Raw genomic sequence first — 12,108 nt, 5'->3', positions numbered from 1 at the left:
AGCAAATGATGTAAGGGGAGTGAGGGAGGGAGGGAATGGGCTGTATTTAGAGAAGCAGAGATGGCTTCCGCAAAAGATGCCTGTGGCATGAGAAAGGTGGGAGGTGGGCAGATTATAAAGGGTAGTGAGTGGTGGGATGAAGTAAGATTGTTAATGAAAGAGAAGGGAGAGGCGTTTGGACAATTTTTGCAGGGAAATAGTGCAAATGAATGAGAGATGTACAAAAGAAAGAGGCAAAAGGTCAAGAGAAAGGTGCAAGAGGTGAAAAAGAGGGCAAATGAGAGTTGGGGTGAGAGAGTATCATCAAATTTTAGGGAGAATAAAAGGATGTTTTGGAAGGAGATAAATAAAGTGCGTAAGAGAAGAGAACAAATGGGAACATCGGTGAAAGGGGCAAATAGGGAAGCAATAACAAGTAGTGGTAAAATGAGAGGGAGATGGAGTGAGTATTTTGAAGGTTTCTTGAATATTTTTGATGATAGAGTGGCATATATAGGGTGTTTTGGTCGAGGTGGTGTGCGAAGTGAGAGGGTCAGGGAGAATGATTTGGTAAACAGAGAAGAGGTAGTGAAAGCTTTGCGGAAGATGAAAGCCGGCAAGGCGGCAGTTTCTCACTCGAATGAGCCACCAGCGATGTATCATCAGAGAACAACAACTGACTCACTTCCCTGCAGTCTGTTGTAGATGAGAGAGCTTGGGAAGTGGGTCAGTTGTTGTTGGCTGATGATACAGCGCTGGTGGCTAATTCATGTGAGAAATTGCAGAAGCTGGTGACTGAGTTCAGTAAAGTGTGTGAAAGAAGAAAATGAAACACGATAAGCGAACTTATCGTGTTTCATTTTACCCGTGGACTCATAGGAATATACTTGAACACGCAAATATGTGATCCTCTCCAATATATATATATATATATATATATATATATATATATATATATATATATATATATATATATATATATATATATATATATATTGATATTCCATTGATCTTTTTCTCACTTTAACTAGACTCCTGAAGATGTGGTAATACACCATAGCACTCACGATTCTTTTGTCTCCTTTTCCAAGTGGTGTTTCTGCATTTATGAATTAGAGTGTTTATTTCTTTTTTATGTGTGTGTGTGTGTGCGTGTGTGTTTTATTCTATTCATGCTTTATCTCGTATTATGATATCCGACCCAAATTTTCCCCATATCATATTTGTCCCATGTTCCACAGTGTTTCTGTACGTCTTTCCTGCCACATATCCGTCTTGGAGACCGCCACTCCTCAGCCCCCCGTGTTACCATCCTTTACTTACCAACCACAGTAAGGTTGATGCGGGTGTTTCTGGTTGGCGCTCTCTGGAAGTCCACCCGGCACTTGTAGAGGCCGCCATCGTCTTGAGTGAGGCCTTGAAGGAGAAGGTGGGATGGAGAAGAGCCAGCGTTGAAGAACGCCCTTGAGCCCAGAAGGTCAGCGTCCCACCAGTGCTTGGGTTGGCCTCCCAGCAGCTCCCTCACATCGTAACTGGCCGTGGGAAATAATATGTTATTAATCATACAGGGGAGATCACGTGAATACACAAACATGTTACTCATTATGATATCAATATCTTTGTTGCTGATTCTATGGCTGTGTTTGTACAACTGTGAAAGAATCGTTTTAGACGTTGATGTCATGTAAATTTTTGGCACATGAGTAAGCTGCACAAACATGTTACTCATTATGATATCAGTATCTTTGTTACTGATTTAATGGCTGTGTTTGTACAACTGTGAGTGAATCGTTTCAGACGTTAATGTCATGTAAATTTCTGGCACATGAGTAAGCTACCTCACTTTGCACATCGTTTGATTTTGACAATTTCTATCAAATTTGTTTTGATTTTCGGTGAGGCCTGATGAATGATACATCAAACTATTTCCTATGTATTTATATTCTCGTAAGTTACATAAACAAAAAAAAAAAAAATAGAGAAAGAAAACCACCTCCTTGGGGGAACTCATTATACTGCAAGTTTGCACGAAGCTCGAGCTGCACTGAGACTGTGGCGTGTGCAGTTCTCTTTCATTATGAAAGTTATTCAATTATCTGTCGTGACCTGGGATGTCCCATCATATTTTCATAATCTTACTGAAGATTACCACTCCTCTCATGGAGAGCGGTGGTGGCAAGCAACGAACCTGACACTACTATAGGTATTTTCTTACCAGCACATTATCTATAAGATATCTTATGATAGATGCGTTCCTTCTATTTGAAAAGTGATGTACATTATGAAGAGAACCCGGAAGGCCTGCAGTAATGACGGCACTAGAGCGCGCGCTCGGGAAATCCAGCAAAAAATGGCCCACTGCCAGAAAGATGAATACCGACAGCTCGTGGTAATGGCAAACTGGCTGCAAAAGTGAGGTAGAGTCGTGCAGCTGGAACGAGTGAGGGGAGGATAATGACGTAAGAAACTGTAACATACATAGAGGTACTAGGCAAGTAGTGAGGCTCAATGACCACCAGGGAAATATACTGCTACACACACACACACACACACACACACACACACACACATCAAAGATATATATATCATTTATTTCATTTATTATACTTCGTCGCTGTCTCCCGCGTTAGCGAGGTATCGCAAGTAAACAGACGAAAGAATGGCCCAACCCACAAACATACACATGCATATACATACACGTCCACACACGCACATGTACATATCTATACATCTCAACGTATACAAATATATACACACACAGACATATACATATATGCACATGTACATAATTCATACTGTCTGCCCTTATTCATTCCCGTCGACATCCCGCCACACATAAAATGACAACCCCCCCTCTCCCCGCATGTGCGCGAGGTAGCACCAGGAAAAGACAACAAAGGCCACATTCGTTCACACTCAGTCTCTAGCTGTCATGTTTAATGAACAGAAACCACAACTCCCTTTCTATATCCAGATCCCACAAAACTTTCCAGGGTTTACTCCTGACGCTTAACATGCCCTGGTTCAATCCATTGACAGCACGTCGACCCTGGTATACCACATCGTTCCAATTCACTCTATTCCTTGCACGCATTTCACCCTCCTGCATGTTCAGGCACCGATCAGCGAGTCACAGGTTGAGGGGAGGGGATGAGGGTTCTAGGAGCGTTGAAGAATGTGTAGAAAGCGAGAACATTATCTCGGAGATCAAAAATAGCTATGTTTGAAGGAATACTGGTTCCAATAATGATAGATGGTTGCGAGGCATGGGCTATAGATAGGGTTGTGCGGAGGAGGGTGGATATGTTGGAAATGAAATGTTTGAGGACAATATGTGGTGTGAGGTGGTTTGATCGAGTATGTAATGACAAGGTAAGAGACATGTGTGGTAATAAAAAGAGTGTGGTTGAGAGAGCAGAAGAGGGTGTACTGAAATGGTTTGGTCACATAGAGAGAATGAGTGAGGAAAGATTGACAGATTGGATATATGTGTCAGAGGTGGAGGGAAAGAGGAGAAGTGGGAGACCAAATTGAAGGTGAAAGGATGTAGTGAAAAAGATTTTAAGTGATCGGGGCCTGAACATACAGGAAGGTGAAAGGCGTGCAAGGAATGGAGTGAATTGGAACGATGTGGTATACCGGGGCCGGCATGTGAAGCGTCTGGGGTAAACTATGGGAAGTTTTGTAGGGGATGGATGTCGAAAGGGGGCTTTGGTTTTGGTGCATTACACATGACGGCTAGAGACTGAGTGTGAACGAATGTGGCCTTTGTTGTCTTTTCCTAGCGCTACTTCGCACGGGCGCGGGGGGAGGGGGTGCCATTTTATGTATGGCGGGGTGGCGACGAGAACGGATGAAGGCAGCAGGTATGAACATATACTTGTGTATGTATAAGTTATAACCACGGAAGTTAAGAAAGAGTGGGTATCTCGCATCATTATCATTTTCTCTTACGTACTTCAAATCGGCTGAACACTCACTTGCTCTCAAGCTGTACTCAGGGACGCACTGTCCTGACTCACTCTGCCCTCCCTCTAGCAAGTTTGGACTGTGGTAATCGCTAGCGTAATGTACCATGATGGAAGCTCGTTCTACGGACCAGCACGATTTCCATTTTAGCACCTCAGGAACTACGGTAACTTTCGAGGCTTTACGTCATGTGTGCTAATGCTATCTTCCTGCCTGAAGAATGACTACACTTTACGTCATCGAACTTTATATACACTAATGTATGTTATGTTAACATTTACTTGGCATTAATTTCCATGTAATTCGAGTTATATATTTAGTTTCCGACGTTTCATTCCGTTACCCGGCTGCTTCATATGACTTGGTTCAGTTCACTGATTGCACGTCTCCCTCTGTACATCACACACGTCTCCCTCTGTACACCACACACGTCTTCCTCTGTACACCACACACGTTTCCCTCTGCACACCACACACGTCTCCCTCTGTACAGCACACACGTCTTCCTTTGCACAGCACACACGTCTCCCTCTGCACACCACACACGTCTCCCTCTGTACACCACACACGTCTCCCTCTGAACACCACACACGTCTCCCTCTGCACACCGTACATGTCTCCTTCTGTACACCACACACGTCTCTTTCTGTACACAAGACCGTTCCAATACGTTTCTTTCTTTCTTTCTTGCTTGTTTGCCGTTTCGTTCGGCAGCGAGGCACCAGACGACTGTGTGTCAGAGAAAAAAAAAAAGTCTTCACATGGCTCCTTCATCTGTCATGGTTCCTTCATCTGTTCCTTCTGTTGAAAAGTTATACAACAATGACGGAGGATTTACAGATTTCTGCTCACACTTCCCAGCGGCCTTTTACGTCACATAGGAGAAATGTGGGTAGTATTCTTTCTCCGTTATCTCAGTCTATGACATCTGTCTAGACTCCCTCCAGTCTATGCTCCATCCATTCTATGCCATCGCCCCCATCTCTGTCATTCCTCCAGTTTATGCTACTCCCAGCGTATGCTTCCCTTGTCTATACTACACACAGTCTATGCTTCCTCAGTCTATGGTATCTCCAGTTTGTGCTCCCCAGTCTGTGCGATACCCGGTCTATGCTAGCCCTTATCTATGCTGGTGTATGTTCTCTTCATGTATTAAGTTAATGTAAGCCATGGACGGTAATATCTACTAGTGAGTGAGTGAATATCCCTCTACAATGATACTATGGGTAGAGAGACTCGTTTCCTTTCTGTTCTCAGATCTGGAACGACTAATCAAACAGCTATTCGCGTTCCCGAGAGTCATGTCTAAAATCGTAAATGTTGGATCTGTCAAGTCTGTTAGGTGCCCTATTGCACATGTTTCCTCCTTACCGCATATTTTCATCGCATAACTTCCTATAAAGCCAAGTATTCCACTTTAGGATATCTCTCAGTCAGTCAACTTGCGAAAATTCTTTTTCGACTCGATGAGACGATGAAAGTTTTTTCTTCCAATGATCTTTCCTTCTGTGGAAGAAGCAGAGCAGCCACTGCTTTGGGTTCTCCCGCCCCAGAATCTTTCTTTCTCATTCTGGGTTTGATCGACCTTCTGAGTTCATGTTGATGACAACCTGGGAGTATCGAGTATGAGCACATAACCCTCCGTCTGTCGCTTAAGACTTCATTCTAAGTGGAAATCGTCACAACTTTACAGTTCACGACAAACATCACTACATCACATGAAGTGGCAACTTTTTAGTCTTGAGGTGGGCGAACGTTGTAGTCTTTAACCGAGAATGTGTCTCACAACATCCCAATATATTTCCTCCAATACGTTTAGCTCTCCCTTACGTATTAGCCTCCCATACATTCAATAATCACAAGACCCAAAGAACACTTCTACTTCTGGAGATGAGTAAGACATGTGAACAAATTGTATCCTTCATTGCTGGTTTCTTAAGGAATGATCTTCCACTCCTTCGTCCAGCAGCTCTGAATTCTTTTATTTCAAGAACATTGACTCCTTGGGTCAGTTCGCCGTTTCTCAAGCCCATTGGATCCTACGTTCTACTTCCTCATCATCACCATCATGCGTGTCTGTAGGGCGACATCGACCGACACCATTCTCCTCCTCCTTCTGGCTTATATCTGGATTTTTCTCTCCAAAACTCGAGGGAATCACGAGACGCAGAGTTTCCAAAGTTTATGATACGTTCTGGACTACGTAAAATCTGATTTCCAGACTTCTATGTTTGCCTCTGCCCATCGTTGTATAAACCTATATTAGTCTGTTTTCGGGATCGATTCCTTACTATAATCTATTGGTATTCTGTATCAGTTGTATGTATGTATATTGATAGATTTTACTTCCTTCAACGTTCCATATATACGTCCGTAATTTCTAGTCTTGTTATAGCCGTCTTTTGAACAAATATCTTGGTTTAGAAATGTATACCACCTCTAAGAGAGTTATACATAATCGCCAAATCATAAATTGTCCCATTTCTCTCTCTCTCTCTCTCTCTCTCTCTCTCTCTCTCTCTCTCTCTCTCTCTCTCTCTCTCTCTCTCTCTCTCTCTCTCTCTCTCTCTCTCGGGTGGTTCTATCATCTAAAGAAGTCCTTTGCATCAGCGAAAACTCTTTAACTTTCCTCAAAAAAACCCCACATCACCAAAATTCCTTAATTCCACAAAAATATAAAGTATATTCAGGTGTCGCGAATACGTCTCTTCAGAACAAGTACTTCCACTGTACTTGAAGACTCCTCCTTCCCCTATCCTCCTTGAACAGGTCATACACGAGCAGCTCTTGTTATCAATTCCATCTTTTTCTCACGTCTGAGGTCAATACTCCTTTTTCTTCTCCTCTATGTTTTACTTCGTCCGTCATGAGCCAGTGAGCAGAGCGGCTGTGTTACGTGGGTGTTGATTACGTGACACCAGGATAGGGTTGTTGTGTGGGCATCAGATAACCTGGTAGACATGATGTCTAATGCTCTTCTACGACAGTTAGATTATGGAACTCTAATTTCTTATTTCCTTTCACTATCGACCCTGTCTCTCGTTGTTTGAAAAAGTTAAATTTATTTTTCCATCAGAGAAACGTCAGGTATGAATACAAGTGTACTTTACGTATTGTTATCAGATGAAAACATCACTTGTTAAGTGTTTTTTTGCTACATAAAAAGTAATTCATCTGAGTTAGCTACCTATTACAATGTTGTCATCATTAAATATGAATTAGCACCACAAGATGACTTAGTGTTACCTCTGTTCCAACACATAATGATTTCACATCTAAGTGTCACAATGATGCTAAATCAAGCAAAAAAAAAAAAAAAACGTTTTGTCACTATGCATAACATAATGTGACCACTGCTTCCAGACGTATAACACATTCCTAGTTACAAAAGACGTGACGATGACATCACCACCAGCGCAAAAAACAAAAACGAAACATAAAAAAGAATTTTGTTGTCACCTACAACACACAGAGGAAAGTCTCTGGTCTCTTGGCTTTCATGGCGATTGCTCACCTGACAGCAGGGATTGTCTGGCTCTCTGGTAACAGCTCACAAGAAGAGCGTGGACGTCAACCGTGTTGACTACTTTGACAACTTGTATCGCAAACGTCTATGCCAGGCTAAGCGGCTCAACACGACCAGGTTCCCTGAATGGAACCGAAGATTTAAGTATATATCAAAAGATCCTTATACCTCTATGATCTTTGTGACATATTACGGTATGTGCACGTCTGTGTGTGCGAGTCTCTGTACGTCTTTTTGTGTGGATTTCATCTATGATGACTTATATCATCTTCATGTTCGTTGATCCTGTTCACGATGCCTCGACTCGATCCCCATAGTACATAACCGGACATCCAGTGCATGATAAACCCGCATGATATACTTGTTGAGTGTGTATGTGTGTGGGTGTGTGTGTACATCACTCTGGTAACCTGTAGACAGCGTTGCACAAACGTACAGGCACACACTCACCTATAGATAGGTGTGGTGAGTCCCTCCTTGAACCACAGGACGAGGTAGACTGTGTCGCCAGCCTGGACTGACATGTTGCATGGGAGGCGAGCTGCTTGGCCTGACACTCCCTCCACCTCCTCTATCACGTCTGTGGACGAAGAACAATAATGTTATGGCCAGAGACATACCACAATATTCTACATACCTTATGTAACACATACACACACACACACACACACGTACATCAGTAGCTTAATGATGGATTCGTCTGATAATTACCTGTAGTAACGGATATCACCTTGTTAACAAACGCTTCACCTCAAATGAGGTGAAATACTTTTTCTTCAACAGAACAGTTAACAACTGGAACGATTTACCCACTTGCCTTCATCCATTCCTGGCGCCATCCCGCCCCACAGAAAACATATGTATATACATATATACATATATGTGTGTGTGTGTGTGTGTGTGTGTTTACAACGACACGAACACAACTGACTAACTGGTACAACAAGTTCAAAAGGTCGGCCCAGCTTAACAAGGGTCTTCATCACTCAGGCAGCTCTTCCTCTGAAGCGAGTCCTCAGGCAAGACGAACTTCCTCTTTCAAAACCAGGAAGACGGAAACAAGAGCGGGTCTTGACTGGTCAGTCAGGCAGAACGGAAAGAGGATTTATGCTTTCTGATCGCCACACAACCTGCGAGGACCAACTCAAACCGAAATTCTGGATCCCATCATTTTCATGGCGTCATTCCCAGGCACGTTAGCACCAGTAACCACCATGACAATAGATGACAAGGGGACATGTACGAGTGATAAAAGTTGTTCCAGCTCACAGGTGGAAAGGAATACACACGAGTTACATCGCCAGTGTTATATGAACATCACTTCAAGTTGTCCTCCACACTACACATATACCTCTACATGAGGATCCGTGTCTATTGTTGTTATTGTTATTGTTATTGTTTTGGCATTCTTAATGAATCGAGATCACTTTCATCTCTATTTCGTAGCTGATTGGTTGACACATTAATCTGGTCAAGTCTACAGTAAATATCTATTTGGATAAGATTTTGGAAAAGAATGTAGATTTGTGATCAGTAATTAATATGGAAGGTAACTTGTCCCTCGCGCGACAAGAAAGTCAGGATAAATGGTATTAGTTACTGGACTTTAACTAACTTGGCTTCATCTGTCGACAACATTAAACAAATCTACGACTGAACAGCACAGCTACACCATATCTCATCATCGATATTATTACACAGCAGTAGTGGGACAACACAGCAGCCATCATAAGGACAAACTATTATCATAATTAAAAGTTTTATGAGCCTGGAAGAATTCTGGAGTAAAAAAAAAATAATGTGAGCATTGATTATGCTTCCTTGGCAGACTGGCTATGGTAAATACATACGGTAAATACAAGACAGTCGTTAATGTGAGTGATGCCAGATTCACTCATTCAACAGTAGCAGTTCAAAGGAGTTGACAGCCCTATGACCATATGCCATACCAAGACAGGAGATTACCCTTCATTTATGATCTCAACCATCCTACAGGAATGAAGGCAAACCTACGTACAGAACAACAAAGGGTAGACCAAGAGCTCAACGGGGTACAACGATTCATATTCATTATTCAAGCTTCATATATGGGGGACTCAACCCATCATTTTACCAAGCTGTACCCTATGTGTGTGTGTGTGTGTGTAAGTGGCGATATATAATCTGTACCACGACCACAGTCACCCTGGAGAGTCACTTAACATGCCACCGAAGATCTTCGCATCTAACAAACTTTTCCCAGTCCCCCCACACAACTTTCCCCATGACGTCATCCTTTAGACACACTTTGCAGCATTGCTCGCGAGACCTTACTTTGCAGCAACGCTCGCGAGATCTTACAAATTCAGTTTCCGCAGCAGCCTCTCTGAACGTTCTCCATTAGGTCGAAATGAATAAAAACAACAAATATTGTAACAGAGTTTTTGAGTCACTCTTCAGGTTCGCAAGGTCTTCAACACTTGCTTACTCTCAGTAGTCTTAATCCTTCGTGTGATCTACACACTAGGCCATCCATTAACTCTAGGAGCACCGCATAGGTCACTACTGTTCCCAGAAAACAAAGGGAAGATCTAAAAGCACTTAAAGGTCGTAATGAAGAACCGACAGGATGAGCATAAATCGAACTCATATGTATCTATCTGTGGGCACCACTCACCGCTTTGTGTTTTGTAGCAAGAGAGTTTAAAACATTTGGCAGTACGCCAGTATGGTCGACTTGTGAGAGATTCAAGTCGCTTTTCCTCCTTCATCGTTTTGTATAAACCAGGTTTTCTTAACCTAGTCATCATCTTTTTCGTCCCTGCTCTTGAACTTCCTCACAAAGAAAAAATGGTTTTGTGATAAAAATATACCAAAACGCTCATATACGATTATAGCAAATAAAGATACCTTAGTCATCTCTACTGTCAGAGTGCTGATAGTAACAGCAGGTCAGATGCTAATTTTTTCTAGGTGATTTCAACCACCGAACGTCTCAACTTAAAAATATCACATCCCTAACATCTTTATCAATACCACCTTCAACATAGTACATCAACATATAACTTGAGCCATACTGACTCTGTCGCATCAACAAGCTGATTCCCTCCATTACAGAACTATATTTCACCCTACAGTGAAACCACTGTTGTCCCAAGCAGTGACATCAATCGGTGGACCACAACGAACATCAATAACACGCGATGAAGTTCCACTAGCAATCATTTCCATCCCGTGTGAGACTCCATCATAACTCGTATACAAAATGAAAGCGAGTTCTATCTTACATGATCACGCCTCTATTTGAGACACTTTTAAGTCTCGTCTCCCGCTATCTCCAGTCCCGACTGACTTAAGAGAAATCCTAAGATACGCACCGAACACCTTAATAACTCCGTTTGCGGCCTTCGTTACTTGATGGGATGACGTTTCTGCCACTGTCTCTGATCAGATGAAACTCCATCCAGCCACAGTAAGCCTCTTTCAAGATCATTTTTTTCCATTTCATCGGTAGGATTACTGCCGCCTTTCCTCGAGTGATGGTTGTATCTGCTGAATGTATAGCAGAGGGTATTGTGCACGAATGGAGGCATATATCCTCTACCATGTACGACTCTCTATGTAATCGATGATTCAACCATGCCTTTTAGGAAGAGGCCTCTCGGGCAAGGAACCTGGTATCTCATATGACAAAAATAATCTCTATCCTTCGAATACCATTCAGCTTCTATCTCCGACCGAAATCATTGCAGATACTTTACTGGCGAGGTAAAGCGTTCCTTTATCCACAAGAAGTGCAATAACCTCTCTTCTTCCGCTAATAGGCGTTTCTGGCCTTTGACAAAAAAATACCTCTAGTCTTTGTACCTTTCCTTCTCTGTTCCATCTTGACAGTACCATATCTATGTCTCTTACTATCATAGACACGTATTCTACTTTCCTTCCAAATCCATCTGATTCTAACATTCTTTTCCTCCCTGACGCACCTCCTTATCACTTCTATGTCTTGCTTCATATATTTTGGCTTTTGTAGTTCGAAAAGCACGAGTCACCTTGGACACTAGGAAGGTGGATAAACCCAAGTTATCCACCCACATTTCAAAGAAGCTCCTCTGTATCTGCGCCTGGGATTATTTGTCTGGTTTTTTCTTTTAAACTATTCGCCATTTCCCGCGTTAGCGAGGTAGCGTTAAGAACAGAGGACTGGGCCTTTTTTGGAATATCCTCACCTGGCCCCACTCTGTTCCTTCTTTTGGAAAATTAAAAAAGAGAACAAAAAACGAGAGGGGAGGATTTCCAGCCCCTCGCTCCTTCCCCTTTTAGTCGCCTTCTACGACACGCAGGGAATTCGTGGGAAGTATTCTTAATCCCCTATCCCCAGGGATAATTTGTCTGTTTATGCTTTTAAAAATTGAAGCTCCTTGTTTATATGTGTTGGTATAAATACAACAAACAAGGAAAACCTCTCTAGCTTCTCAGCTAACGCTTGGTTTTCTTAGCTACAACGGTTTCCAGAGTTTATAAGTCTATTCGATACTCCGATTTTCTGATTCGCACAGTCATCTGTTTACTTTTCAGGCAGAGATTGGATCCTTTGTAGGTCGTGTCTAGTCATCCTTCCTGGAAAGCTCCGAGGAATCTCATGTTTCAAACTCC

At 42.5% G+C, this 12,108-nt stretch overlaps 1 protein-coding gene across 9 annotated transcripts in view; it reads right to left on the bottom strand.

Annotated features, from left to right (window-relative positions):
* The window catches only part of LOC139757010 (protein turtle homolog B-like), a 179,120-nt gene that overhangs the window by 43,484 nt on the left and 123,528 nt on the right, over positions 1 to 12,108 (bottom strand). For all 9 annotated transcript variants that reach the window (XM_071676957.1, XM_071676962.1, XM_071676960.1 and 6 more), the window contains exons 2-3: positions 7,924 to 8,053; positions 1,303 to 1,511 (exon numbers count right to left, since the gene is read on the bottom strand). In XM_071676957.1, coding sequence (XP_071533058.1) covers positions 1,303 to 1,511; positions 7,924 to 8,053 — 339 coding nt within the window. The remainder of the gene's footprint in view (positions 1 to 1,302; positions 1,512 to 7,923; positions 8,054 to 12,108) is intronic.

This window comes from Panulirus ornatus, chromosome 24, assembly GCF_036320965.1.
Source record: "Panulirus ornatus isolate Po-2019 chromosome 24, ASM3632096v1, whole genome shotgun sequence".
NCBI lineage: Eukaryota > Metazoa > Arthropoda > Malacostraca > Decapoda > Palinuridae > Panulirus > Panulirus ornatus.
This window is presented reverse-complemented; position numbering and strand designations above follow the sequence as displayed.